The sequence below is a fragment of the Lepidochelys kempii genome, chromosome 2, assembly GCF_965140285.1.
Source record: "Lepidochelys kempii isolate rLepKem1 chromosome 2, rLepKem1.hap1, whole genome shotgun sequence".
Classification (NCBI taxonomy): domain Eukaryota; kingdom Metazoa; phylum Chordata; order Testudines; family Cheloniidae; genus Lepidochelys; species Lepidochelys kempii.
The window spans coordinates 227,338,396-227,353,628 of NC_136381.1; the positions used below are offsets into that span (position 1 = coordinate 227,338,396).

General features: G+C 38.9%; 1 protein-coding gene across 1 annotated transcript in view; it reads right to left on the reverse strand.

Moving 5' to 3' along the window:
• Positions 1 to 9,181: 9,181 nt before the first annotated feature.
• Positions 9,182 to 15,233, reverse strand: part of ZNF804B (zinc finger protein 804B) — a 55,574-nt gene continuing 49,522 nt past the window's right edge. The window contains exon 4 of the mRNA XM_078851338.1: positions 9,182 to 14,862. Coding sequence (XP_078707464.1) covers positions 11,250 to 14,862 — 3,613 coding nt within the window. The 3' untranslated portion in view covers positions 9,182 to 11,249. The remainder of the gene's footprint in view (positions 14,863 to 15,233) is intronic.

Sequence of the window (15,233 nt, forward strand, 5' to 3'; positions counted from 1 at the left end):
TTTTTTTGTGGGGCTGAGGGTACACTTATGGCTTGAGCTTTTCTTATGGTGTTTTTAAAATGTTTCCATGCAGCTTGCAGGCATTTCACTCTTGTGGGTGTTCCTTTTAATTTCTGTTTAACATTTTTGTGTCATTCCTCTTTTTGAAGTTAGATGCTGCTGTGGTGGATTTCCATGCACAACATTTCATTATTTTACATTATTCCCTGTTCTTCTATGTCTCAGGTTCTGGCTTCGTCTGGATTTAAAAAAAAAATCAGAGTGGGTGATTTTGCAATATTGACAGTCTTCTATGATCAGGAAGAACCATAAATCTTGCAAAAAGCTTACTTAGAAATTTCCAGCACAATTTTAGAGACACTAATGGTTGGAATAGTTCAGATGAGGTTTGAACTGAACTCCCTAGTTTCACCCATCCTTAATCTTTCCTCCATGTTCTCTGAACCCCTTCCCCACCGCTCTCAGGAGTCACTGTGCCTTTTTCATCAGTTATCACAATTGTCTGGCTATACCGAAAGAAGGACAGGAGACATTTGACATGGGTTTAATTAGGCCGCAACTTTATTATTAAATGTCTGGGACTACCAGGCAGATAAAAGTGTACAGTGCAGGTAATCCCATGTTCATTCTGTAATTACCCAGGGGGCTTTAATCAGCTCCCACTCTTTTTCATCCAGGTCCCTACAGCAAATGTATTGTTGGGACCTTACCATACCCAGGGGCTCCCACCAGCTCCCACTCTTTTCCATCCAAGTCCCTCCAGCAAATCCATTGTTGGGACCTTACCATATGCAGGGGGCTTCCACCAGCTCCTCCTCTTTTCCCATACAGGTCCCTCCAGGAAATCCATTGCCGGGACCTTACCATCCACCCCCCTTGTAGGAGGGTTAAGGTGGGCTATAAGAATTGGGGGTTAGCTCCCTGCCGTACCAATCATAGGAGTCCCCAACCACCCCCTATTCATTGCTTTAAAAACCACCTCTTTTAAAGTCCTTTTCCAAGCCATTTATCCGGTCACTGTATACCGTTCCTATGGAGTACCTGCCCTGGACATCCACCCCACACTTAAATAATGCGTTTTGACGTACAGCTTACCTCCCTTCATGCCATGCATGAACAAAGCCCTTCCTGAACCCGCCGTGGGGAAGGCAAAAAAACCCCAACTGAACCCAAGCCAATATGGTGGTAAGGGAAAAATTCCTTCCCAGCCACCCTAAAAGGGGCGGCTAGTGTAATGCCCACAGCAGGTCTTGACCAAACCTGGTATTTTACCACATAAAGGGGAGGAAGTGTGGGTCCTGGTTCAGCGTGCTCCATGTAAAGGGAGGCTTCAGGCACAGGGCTGCCCCTTTTAAACCCTGCATTCCTAGCGAATGAGTCAGCGACCATGCTGACCCCTTTTGCAGCAGTTTTCATCTTCCCCGCCCCCCAGCCATAAAGCACAGTTCCCTTCATTCAGCCAGCCAGCCAAATACTGCCCTGCTTAAAGGTGCAGGGCGGTCAATCTCACCAGTTCTTCAGAGCTTTGCACACCCCCCTATACTAGTTTAATCATCTGTAAATAGCCTTCACTGTCTTTCCTCCATTTCTTCACCCTGCTTTTTTCCATTCAGGTCCCCCTACTCACTCTTGGCATTTCAGTCTCTCTCTAGCCCTTATTATTATTTAAAAAAAAAAGTTGGTGGGTCTGGCAGGTTTGAGTTAAAAGGCAAAATTGTTTCCTTCAACTTGCAAGCTCTGATCATAAACCCACAATAAGATGAATCATTTCCAGTGCAAGTCATATGAGAAATAAATATCCCACAAATTATTTAAGAAAAATAATTCTACATTTGAAAAAAATATAATTTCTTTAAGGAATTATATGTATATATTTATATTATACTCCTAGAAGGGAAGCTCATAGTTAAGGATTAAATTTCTAATATCTACATAGGGTAGGACACAGTAGAATAAACATGCTCAGTTCTTTAATTACAGATGGTATTAATAAAAGCATTAAGGATTGTAAGTCACATGGATTTTTTAAAAAAAAATACTGATAAACTAAAAAGTAGACTAGGGATCAACTTTTTTAATTATGTCAGTGTTCTTCACAGGCAGCTATATTAAATTTCTCAGAAATGGAGACGTATACAAAAGAGGTCTGCAAATCTTCCCATATATTTCAGGACTTGTTTCTTTTTTTTAATATGGGTAGGGCTTAAAAAATCCACGTGACAATGGTGAGTAAAAAGATTTCCCGAGAAGATGACCTGGGAATGATGTACAATTTAAGCTTTTGTGTGTTTGTAAAAACAATTTTAAGGTCAAAATTTACAAATGTGGGAATCTAAATTTAGGCACCTTCAGAAGTTAAGTCCAAATTTCAGAGGTGCTGCCCATCTGCAATAGATGCTAAAAGTGTTCTGCATCACTTCACAAGAAGCAAACACATACAAGGATGAAAAGGATATTGTTATTATGGGTTTCCAGCAAAGCACATGCTTTTAAATTTTCCACCTTGATATTTCTGTATAAAGTTAAAAGAAAAGGAGTACTCGTGGAACCTTAGAGACTAACAAATTTATTTGAGGATAAGCTTTCGTGAGCTACTTCTCACTTCATCGGATGCATGTAGTGGAAAATACAGTGGGGAGATTTTATATACACAGAGAACATGAAACAATGGGTGTTACCATACAAACTGTAACGAGAGTGATCAAGTAAGGTGACCTATTACCATCTGCGGGGGGGGGGGGGGAGGAGAGGGGAAGGGAAGGGAACCTTTTGTAGTGATAATCAAGGTGGGCCATTTCCAGCAGTTGACAAGAGAGTGCGAGGAACAGTGTGGGGGGTGGGGGGAAATCCCCATGTTAATTCCCCCCTTACTGTTCCTCACATGCTCTTGTCAACTGCTGGAAATGGCCCACCTTGATTATCACTACAAAAGGTTCCCTCCCAGCCCTGGTCTCCTGCTGGAAACAGCTCACCTTACCTGATCACTCTCCTTACAGTGTGTATGGTAACACCCATTGTTTCATGTTCTCTGTGTATATAAATCTCCCCACTGTATTTTCCACTGAATGCATCCGATGAAGTGAGCTGTAGCTCACGAAAGCTTATGCTCAGATAAATTTGTTAGTCTCTAAGGTGCCACAAGCCCTCCTATTCTTTTTGCGGATACAGACTAACACGGCTGCTACTCTGAAATCTGTATAAAGTTAGGTAATGTTCCCCTAACAGTAGCTGAGGGTTCCATCTAGCAAACAGTAAAGGAGATTTCCATCTTTCAAGAGAACAGACAGGATGCTGTTCTTTTGTTTTATTGCTTATTTTACCATACATGTGGGATCTCTGCTTGACTGAGATTTAAGTAGTCAAAAACCCTGCTCTGTGGAGTTTAACAATCTACATAGACTATGTTTTTGTGCTTTCACTTTCACTTTGAGCTCTGTAGGCCTGAGGTACGGTAGATTATATAGCTGGTTCAGTCAGATGTGTAAATACAGCCTAAACCATTATCTGAGCATCCTGAGTCCTATGTGACTTATTCTAGGGTCAACAAGGCACAATAGTGAGTATTCCTAACCTTTTCGACCTCCCAGATAGGACATATTTTTTTTCCTTTTTGTAAGAATCCTATAGAATACGATGCCAGGGATCTAATTTTCTATTGAATTCTATAGGGTGGTCTAAAAATATTCTATAGATGTAATCTATTTCCATTAAATTCTGCAGATTTTTTTCCATAGGGGTTTACAGAAATCAGTTGTCTCATGAATGCTTTGCAAATAATTAATGTAATATGTGTACATTTTACTCTATTTGACCAGCTATAGGATTATGGAAGACTGATCGCTATTTGGAAACTCATTGGTTTGTTCAATTAACAATGATTTATTTATAAATCATACTGATTTGCATACAGCAGTTAGTATATACAGAACTGGTTTATATGCAAAATTGATAAGTACGTTTAATATATTGGTTTGCAAGTGCTAGATTTATTTTGTCTGAAAAATGTAGTGGCTTATAGGAATGAAATATTGATTTTTATGTGTGATATAGTTTGATGTTTGCAAATAGAGCAGGGGCTGCTTGCATTGCTAGTTTAGAGTCTATCAAGCTCTTCATCTTGATCTCTGATTTGATGGATTTATAGGGAAGGTCATTAAAAATGACTTTGGGCTGAGTATTCTTCTAAGATGTCTATTTAGGAGCCCTTCTAAACTTATTTAGAAAATAGTTTGGCTATTGTTAAAAGTAGCAGATGTTGAAAATAAAGAGCCATTAGTGCTGTCAGGAGGTTTATTTCTGTCTATAATTGCTGCAATTCATTTTTTTCCAAAGAAAGAAACATCTGAATCAGAAGGTATAATGAAAAGTACTGACAAAGTGCTAGGTCTTTTCTAAACAAGTACAGTGCAGCTCTTCCAGAGCCCAGAGCTTATGCTCAAATAAATTGGTTAGTCTCTAAGGTGCCACAAGTACTCCTTTTCTTTTTGCGAATACAGACTAACACGGCTGTTACTCTGAAACCTGAAGTCAACACGAGTCTTTCCATTGACTTCAGTGGACTTTGGCTGGGTCTCTGACACCCTGATTCAGCAAAGCATTGAATTATGTTCCAAAATTCATCCTCATTCCTGAAAGCACTTAAGCACATTAAAGGCAATGGATCTGAAGCATGTGATTAAAGTTATACATGTGTTTAAGTGCTTTGCTGATTGAGGATGCTTTACTGAATTAGGGCCCTAGAGAGCAGTTTAGTGCCTCATGGCAAACTATGAAAAACCTATCTGGAAGCAATTCTTGTTGCTATTGCACATAGGACCTTAATTATCTCAGCTGTTCTTGCACTTCTCCCCCACCCCAGTAATCACTCTATTGACCAGTAAAATAATTTCCAGCTAGCTCAGAAATGCTTTGCCAGTTCCCACATATCCCCTGTGTGCAATAAGGTAGGACGGTATCCTGTGCCTTCCTTCAGTAGCTTGAAGAGATACTTGCCCGAGAAAGGGAAGCAGTGTGAAGGACAGGGAGCTGCAGGAAGGGGCCATAATTGTTGGGAAAAGTCACAGTTCTGGAGATTTTCTCAACATTTGCCATTATGCCTCGGTATGACTTCTTTTTTCATGTTTAAAAAATGTTTTTCATGACAAACTCACTGTCCTTTCAGTAAACAAAGATCTAGTATGAACAGAAGTGGAATTGTTTCTAAATGATGCTATGGATGAACTGAGAAGAATGTCTGGATCCAAGTTAGGCTTAAGCTAGGCATGAAAAAGGAAACAGATCTAGGATTCAGGTTTGGCATATGGACAGTATTTATTGCATATGTTTAATGTGCCAGTACTCTGAAATAAACCATGCCTACTTGCTGAAGAATTGCAGTACGTGGTGTCCTTTTCTGCTTATTTGAATTAGTATATGCAAGCTCCATTGATGAACACCAGCGAGTTCTTCCAAGAGTAAGAAGCAACGTACAACCTCATATCCATGCATGTGTTAGGTGCTGTGTTCGGATAGCACTTACTCAATGGGCCCTGATCTCAGTCGAAAGCCTCTTTGGTAATATAAATAATAATATATAAACAGTTTTCCATTTCAAGCCAGTTATAACATTCAGGGACTGCATATTTTTAGTGGAACTGGTCAAAAATTTCTGAATTTTGATTTTTTGGTTAAAATATCAGATTTCAATGGAAAAAAGGGGAAAAAATGCAAAAATGTTCATACTCTGATTTAAAGTTTTTCTTGAACATATTGAGCTAAATACATCCCTGCTGAGACAATTAAGCCAAAGGAGTGACATAAGGAGTTCATTTGGGCTGGTTCTTCTCAAATATATAGACAGATCTCACAATCTATAGCCTGCAGCCATGTATACACACCCAGAGCAGAATTCAATTCATTGCATTCAATCCTGTGGTACAGTAAACTTTTCTCTATTTTTTGGACTATGCTATGGATCTACCAAAATCCAGCCCTTTGCAAACAACCTGGAAAATGATGTGCTGAAACAGATTACAGAGAGTTATTATCATTGTTTTGTTGTTATTTGTACTGTGATAGTGGTAAGAGGCTTCAATCCCATTGTGCTAGGCATTGTACAAACACGTAACAAAAAGGGAGGCCGTGCATCAAAGCATAAGATGAGACACAACAAGTGGATACAATAAACAGTTTTGGGAAGCACATGGGAAAAATGAGACTCTTGTGATTAGTATAATAAACTGCAGTCACAGAATAACAGCTGGCCTAACCACGGTAGGCATCTAGAAAGAGGCAAGTTTTAGGGAGGCTTGAAAGAGAATAATGTAGTGGGCTTTTAGATTTTTATGAGGAGCTATTTGCATTCGTTAGGGTTGGCCTGGGTCAAAGCACAAAGGTGTTGGCAAATCTGACAAATGGGTTACCAGAATAATTCTAAAAAACCCTAATTATTTCAATAGGCAAACAAATTCCCCTAGTACATTGCTCTATTAAAAGTGTTTGCAAAGAACACATCAGTAGAATAATTTTTTAAGGAATATTTATTTTCAGTTCCATTTAAACAACCCACTTTTGTAACACATACTAAAATCTTTAAGGAACATTTTAAGAAATGTCAGCATTATAGCTACAGGGATAAATTCAACATATTTCAATTCTATGGATTAAAATACAGAATATGTTCACATAATTCTGCATTTTACTTTGTTGCTGCCTTATGCTTTACATTAAAAATACATGACTGACACTTTTGATACCATCAAGCCTTTTTATTGAAAAAAAATATTATTGCATTAAACTACATTCCCAGGAATTCATTGATTAAACTAAAAACAAACAAACAAAACAAAAACCAGCTGCATTGCATGTACAATAGTGCAATTCACTTAGCTACTGTATAATATAAAACACTTTATACAGAGAATACAAAACAAAATTACTAGTTTACATATTATACTAGTCAGAGTATTAGTTTTAATATAAACTAAACACTTTTAAAATCAATCAGGTCAAATGGCATGTTTATGCAAAACTGCACACCAAATGTACACGTTAGGTATTTTACAGAAATGCCTCAGTTACAAAAAAAATAGACGTTTCATCATTGTGGATCAGGGGGCTCAGTTTTGTTATTGGAATTGATGTTTATTGTACAGAATGGATGACACATATCTCTTTGACCAAGGGCCAAAGAATATATAATTATGCTAAAATATGTATTGATTTTGAGTGCAGATACCACACTTTCCTGTGAGATAACATCCCAGCACCACCCACGTACTGTAACTTTCTTTAAAATAATTCTGAGTAAAATCGGAACAGGAGCTTTCCTGCACACATCAGATCTAAGAATGCTGGTATTAACAAGGTATATATGGTTTTAAAAATAACATACTGAAAACCAAAGTGTGGGAATAAATTCAGCAAAAAAGTCATATTGAACTACAACGGTACCAAACATTTTCAAGAAAATCCACCTAAATGCATCAAGGAATCAATTTTAGCCTCCCTTTAAATGCAGCACATAGTGACTATTTTACTTTCATTCTGTTTCTGTTCCTTTTAATCTCTACTTTTCCCATCAATAGCTTTACTTCTGTTTTTCACAGTTCTACTTACTAGGTTTTATTGTTTTAATTTGGGTTTTTGGATATTTGTTTCACAAGCTCGTCCATATTTATCTGAAGGAATGACTTTTTTTCTTGATTTTTTTCTCAATTTGATTCTGTTTCAATTGTTTAATTTACTTTACACAAACAGGTGATGTGTATAACTAATTTTTTAGATTTTTATAAGCAATCTGATACTATGTGGACTACCTTTTTTTGTTTGGTCGATTTTTTTGCTATCATAAATATTTCTTAATTAGTATTGTTGCCTTTAAAAAGTGAAGACTCTGATCCTGAAAAGACTTATGCATATATGCTTAACTTTACAGAAGTGAACAGTCCCCTTGAAGTCAGTAGGAGTACTCAAGTGTGCAGAGATAAACATGTGCCTCAGTCTTTGAAGTAAGACCTTGAGGTTCATATGTAAAAATGTATGTGAATTTGCACATATACCTTTGTGCAAACAGTTACTGCAGTTGCATGCACAGTTGGGTATTTAGGCATCTATCCATTTGCAGGTACAATTGCTCAGCATACGCATGCAACTGTGGTAACTACACAGGCACACTTTTGCTCGTGAACCTTAGGCAGAGACTGATGCCTGCCGATGTGCCTGCCGATGTGGAGAGGGGGGCACGGTGAGGGCAGCTGGCTTCGGCATTGTTACTGAGCATGCTCAGTCTGTGCGAGCATGCTCAGTACAAGCCACACAGCAAATCTGGGGGGCACATGACCCCTCATTCCCTCCCCCTCACGCGTTGCCGCCTCATGACATACATTTGTAAAATTTAGCCCAAGTCATTTTAATTGGCTTGAAAGGTAGTGCGTTCCTGAAGAATCCATAATCTACTTCTCCTCCTTTTTAATTCGCAAACAGAGTTGAAATAGATACTGAGAATTAAGAATTATTAAGAGCCTGCTAATATGTATTTATACTTACATGGGCGGGGGCAGGCTGATAGACATGTTAACTTCTGCATCTTCTTGAATAAGTTTAATTCATGTTTAAAACCCTTATATATCACTGATTATTATTGGTGGTGAGGTGTTTTTATACCTTGTCTGTTTTTCACAAAAAATGATGTTCCGGTTGAAATGGGTATCATTTAAAAAAACCACAGTTGGTTTACTTTACATTTTTTTGATTGATTTTAAAGCCCTAATTCAGCCACGCACCTAAGCACACGTTTAAGCCCAGCCTTGTTAACAAAGCACTTAGCACATTTTAACTGCATAGCTACTTTACTAAAGAGAAATAGACTTAAACACAGGCATTGCTGGATCAGGGCCTAAAATGTCAACATTTGCCAATAGTAACCACAGTGACATGTGAGATATCACACTAATTTCCAGTTTAGTGATTGTATAGTAAATGAATGTGGTTTCTCAGATATCACTGGATGTGGTCACTTAAAATGCTTGCCTTTTTAATAGCTGTGCCCTGTCCTTCCCTGATAATCCATATGCCGTGAGCTCTTCCTAGACCCAGTTTGACGTCATCCCTAAATCACTCTATAATTACCATTCTTAAAGGAGTTTTATAACCAATAGCCCATCTACCTCCCTTGTTTTGGAGATTATGGAATTTTAAAAATTAAACAAAACTATTGTTGAGCCCCCCCTCCCCCCCAGTCACTCAGACTGTCATTTCTCCCCTTCCCCTCCTCCTTTTGTCAGTGTGTTGTCTACATAAGTCCCAAACTAACTCTGAAAGAATGGAATCACTTGCATTGACATTAATGGATGCTGGATTGGCCCCTCAAATTGTAATCTCTTTGGGGCAGGAAACTTGTCTTATTAGGCTGTAAAATGCCCACTGAACTGTAGTAGCTATAGAATTAGTCCAAAAGTTTCAGATGTGTCTATTAATTTTGGGTACCCATTCAGAGTCACTAAAGACAGGTTTTCAGAGGGGATCAGCTCCCTGGCAAGTGGCTCTCAACATCTCTGAAAATCAAGCATTAGTTGGGTCAAGTTGAGCACCCAGAAATAGTGGCCACACTTGAATGTTGCGGTCTAATAACACTAGACCACTCTGGAAAAATTCATCTGAAGCTGCAGTTTTACTTGATTGTGACTAAATTATTTTCATTCCAGGTTGATTAAAACCAAGTTAAAAAATTCAGCTATAGATTTTGCTTTAAAAACTTGCTTTCTTCTAACCACAGCTACTTTCCTCTCTTTCTACAGCTAACCGAATATCATGAAAAAAAATTCCTCAAAAGTTTGCTATTATATGTATTGGGAATTAATTCTGGGAGTGTAGATTATCAACTCTGTACTAAATCCTTTCAAATTCATTATCTTTTTATCCAAATTAACAGGTGTAATCTGTCAGCTGTTTTGTTGGCCAGTGATATTGACAGGCATAGTTGTACTCTTAACTATAACCAAGAACTTCATTTAATACAGAGTATCCAGTGTTGAGTATTAGACCACCATAAAATATAATTGGTTGAGGCTCCGTTGAAGCACATAGATAACTCTAGGTATTTGAGTACTCCCACTGATGTCACTAGAATTACTAATGTGTGAAGGTTGGGCACTTGGTTCACTGTCTTGCTGAATCACAGCCTTAACTTTGAGAATTTTGGAAATTATGTTAGGAACTTCATTGCATGTTCATTGTTTACCAGTTGTTTTTTTCAGTCCAGTTTTATTTCACACTGCTGAGAGTTTTCCACTACAGTTGTCAATTCTGCTCTGCATTATACCCATGCATCACTATTCGCTTCAGTGGGGCTGTATAGGACAGAGGTAGAATCTGGCCCTTCTGGTGAAATTCTGGTTCCCTAACCAAAGACCACATACAGAGAATTATTTGCAAAAGGTAACCGTGTTGATGTTGGGCCTAGCTGAGACCAGTACAACATAATTTCCAGCAAACATTTTCTGAGAAGGGGTGCATATTTTTTTGAGAAAAGTATATATAGATTCTTTGGGCACGATTCTCTAGAGCTCTGTTTGGCAGGGGAGAAAACAAAGCATCAGGGTGTCAGGTACGGTTCCCCACATCTCAAGGTCAGCTCCAGCCCCATTGAAACTTAGAGCTACTGAGTTCTGCCAATATTCCAGAGTGAATTAGTCTCTGCAGAACTAAGTTAGCATTACTGCATCTTTCTAGTTTTAGTTTTCACTTGGTGCTTGTTTCCACTATGGGGAGATTGACACTGCTGCAATCAGTGCAGCAGGGACCGATTTAGCAGGTCTAGTGAAGACCCGCTAAATCGATGGCAGAGTGCTCTCCAGTCGACCCCAGTACTCCAGCTTTCAGAGAAAAGTAAAGGAAGTTGACCAGAGAGCATCCCTCATTGATGCAACGCAGTGAAGACACTGGGGTAAGTCGACCTAAGCTACATTGACTCCAGCTACGTTATACATGAATAACGTAGTTGGAGTAGCGTAACTTAGATCGACTTACCCTGGTAGTGAAGACAAGCCTTTGGTGGTGTGAAAACTAAATCAACATTCATATTCTGTCAGCCATAACCTTGACTTTTAAATATTGCTGATGTGCCCCTACTACTTCCCTCCGGATGTGTGATTGATTATGAAATATCAGTTTTTCTTCAGATTTTTTTTTGGAGCAAAGGAGTAATAGTTTTGCTAATTTAAATAACTAGAGACCTTGAAAATGTCTCTCAGTCCAGGTAACTGCTGGGTCTAGCTAGAGCAAGAATGGTGGTGAAGATCTTGTCCTTGGAACAATGGATGAATTAAAGGATTCAGATGGAGGGCAGCAGCTGCAGCTGCATTCAGGTGTGGAGTGAATAAAGTAGGGATAAATGCAGTATGTGGCAATGATGGGAGGGTCAGATAGGAAGGGTGGTTTGGTGTGGTGGAGACCAAATGCAGTGGGCGTCCTGTCAGTAGAGTAGGGTGGGAAGGAATGATGGTTGGAGCTAATGGGGAAAGTGATATGGGAGTGAAATATGATTCAGAGAGTGGGTGCATGTTGGTCAAGGAAAGATGGCTGCTATGGGGATGTACAGAAGTGGAGACCGCAAAGCGTTGCAGAAGGGTATGGTGGATTGAGGTGACAGAAGCATGATGCTGACTGGGAACAGAATGAACTGCTGGTGTTGCAGAGAAGGCAGATGGTCCTGTGGCAGGCAAAACTTTAAGGTGCTTTGCCAGGAGTTGTTTCTGCATATGCTGCTGGGCTTGCAGCTGAAGTAACCTGTACTTGTCTATTTCATCCGGTGAAAATGTGATAGGCTGTTGAGTTAAAGGAGGGGAGATGGATTTCCTGTACATTTCTAGCTCATTTTCTGTCTCATCACACTTATGCATAGCACTATCACAATAAGTGTTTACATTTCCTTCCACTCGATGCAAGTTCACGCTTACATCATGTACTTCTTCTTTGGTCTCTGCTGAATTAACAACAGAATATCTATTAGAAGGAAAAGCACCAGGGAAATCATTTGGTACTGGGTCACAGCTTTGTATAGAGGGTTGTACTTCACTAATTAAGAGATTTGATTGTTCCTTTATTGCTGTGTTCCTTTTTATGCTGGGAGCCTGATAGCCTATTCCTATTTGAATTATGTCTTTAAAAAGACAATTATCATAATTAGTGCCTGTTGTACTAATAATATTATTTGTCTGTGAAGCTTCAAAATTGTCTTTCTTTGCACTGCTTTCTAACAAACTGGTTTCATCATTTCTTAAAACATTTTCACTTATATCTAGGGCTTTTTCAGGCATAAGTAACATTGCTATGTCACCTACTGATGATGAAAATTTACTAGCAAAGTGACTTTGTGAGTGATCCTCCAATTCCATTCCACAATTGTTTGAAAATCCCTCTGAACCATGTGCTTGTTCTTGGCTTTTCTTGGATTGCACTCTTTCTAAAAGTAGCCTGGCTGTCAATGACGTTCTCTCTCCCACTGTGTCTTTTGCTGAGTTTTCGGAAGAGCCAACATGAAATTTTTTTGATTGACAATTTACATTCTGCAGATCAAAATGTGTAGATTCTGTTTTTCCTGGTTCAGTGCTGTAACAGCCTTCTGTCTCTTCCTTGCTTTTATTCCAATAATATACTGTTTCTTTTGAGAAGGATCCTGAACTACTGACTGTTGATCTTCTGCAACTAGATGATCTTCCACTGCTTCTTGAATGTCTGGTGGAAGAACTTTTGGAGCGGTGGTATCTTCTATTTTTGCTGTATTTTCTGCCAGAATGTCGGTGTGTATTTCTGCTTTGCTTTGATCTGTCTCTATGGTGTAAACCTCTACGTCTTGAATGTCGTTGATATTTAATTGTATCCTTCTGTGTACAGTTTCTAGTTCTTTGACTTTTACTGTAGAAAAGGTAATCCTCATCTGCATCATCAGAAGAGGAAATAAAGTTGTGCTTTCCGTGTTTACATTTGTGCCTTTCATCTGTCTTGTTTTTTCTTTTACAACAAAAGAGCAAGTGACTTCTACTGTGATCACTTGATCTGTGACTAGAGGAGCTACTTACATAGCTAGTTGAACTGCTAATGGAAGTGTTGGAATAGCTAGAATGTCTGTCAGAAGATGACTTTTGGGAGGATGAAAATCTCCAGTATCTTGTATAAGCTCCACACCCTTCATTTTCTGAATACCTGCTTTGAGAACTTGATTTATAACTAAGGAAACTTCCAATAGAATCTTTTCCACTGTCACTTACATCACTGCTGCACCTAGGCCAGTTTTGAATGGATTTGCAGTTGTTTTGGTTTTCATGTATTTCTTCAGAATAACTTAAATCACATTTTGCAGCTTTATGCTTTTTAGTCCTAGACACACAAGGCAAAAAGGAAATGCTTTCATTTCCACCACTGTGTGTTCTTTCACAGCTATGCAAATGGTGCTTTAAAGATCTCCTAGATGTTCTGGCATGGAGACTTCTTTCTCTGGTATAATCCTTTTGTGAGACATCAAGGAAAACAGGCACTTTGGGTATGTTTTCATTCGAATAATGTGAAATGTACTTTTGACCACTTCCATTCATTTCTTTCTCTGTGTCTGAAACAGCTTTTTTCTGGGCCTTGTTATGGGTTTTGGAACCTTTTGTCTTCTTTGGTTTCAGTGACTGAGTATCTTGTTCCGTTGACATTTGCTTGTCTTCTATTAAACCTGAGGTTTCATTTTCATCTGCATTCAGATTTGTAGGGGGCTCACTACAGTTTTCTGTGTTTTTTTCACGCTCTTTACGATCTCTATGGTTTAGAGAAAGTCGAAAGTCAAAATATAATGGATTACAGCCATAGGAAATACAGGGTGCAGTTTTTGTAAACAAAAGAAGTTCTGTGGGCCACTGAAGGGCAGTGCTCCCATCTTTGCTCAGTACATGAAGAAATGGCAGTGCTTTGGGCTTCATCTCATTAACCACTGTCTCACTTGGCAGCATTTCTGTGTTTCCGTTCACAGTTCCTGAACTCTCGAAAAATGTCTCTGTCTTGACCACATTGGGATTATAATGCAGCTCACTTGCATATCCCTGCTCAGCTGGGTGTTGTGGTGGGAATGCCTTTAAGAGGTCACTTAGCATGGTATCACTGTGCTTGTAAGGGTTCTGCTGGGTACAAAGATTGCTAGTTTGGCTTGGAGGTGAAATGAGAGTTTCCAACAATTTCTCAGTCTCATTCAACTCACCTTCTTGCGAGCCAGTCAAATCCAAATTTGAAAGCTGCATTTTGGTTTTGCAGAATGAAGGATGAGTGCTGACAATTTCTTCTAATTCTTTATTGCTGTTTTTCTCATTTTCTTTTAGCGTTTTAGTTTTTGCAGCTGAATTGCTTGATGCAATGATATCCATTTGACCTTGTGGGACATTTAATCCTCTATCCACACTTGCTTTTGTATCCTCACGCAAAACTGTGCAAGACTGACCGCCATCAGGAGTTTGTTTTGTTTTATGGTTAGGTGATTCACTACCATCATACGCTTCTTCAGTGTTCTCACTGAAAACTGATGCTGATGACTCTAACTTTAAATGGGCTTTTTTAGAGAAAGAAAAAGAAACTCCTGTCCTGTGACTAATATTGGTGCCATCTGAGAATGCTTGTGAGGCTTCATTTCCAAGCGAACAGGGTCTCTCGGTATGAGATTGGTGCCTGCTTAGTGTAAGCGCCTGTTGTTTCTCCAACATGCTTCTGGAGCGACTTTGTCCTTCACACACAACCATGCTCTTGGTACCTGCTGTGATTCTGCCATTTTTATCTATGAAAATTCCTTCCTGCAGTTGTTGCTTTTCCACCACCAGTCTGGGAGCTTTAAACACTGGTCTGCTGCCTGTGATGCTATAAATAAAGAAATAAAATGAATGGATTAATTAAATAATTGAAATAAGAAATTATTAACATTCCTCATGCTCAGTCTGTTGAAGGAGGGGGTCATTAATGCTATTGAAAGTGAAAACTATTAGATTGTTTCTATATCCTATAAATGCAATTCACCCCGGCCTAGGCCACCTCTAAAAAAGCAAGAAAATCTTTATTCTCAAAAAGAAAAGGAGGACTTGTGGCATCTTAGAGACTAACAAATTTATTTGAGCATAAGCTTTCATGAGCTACAGCTCACTTCATTGGATGTATGCAGTGGAAAATACAGTGGGGAGATTTATATACACAGAGAATATGAAACAATGGGTGTTACCATACACACTGTAACA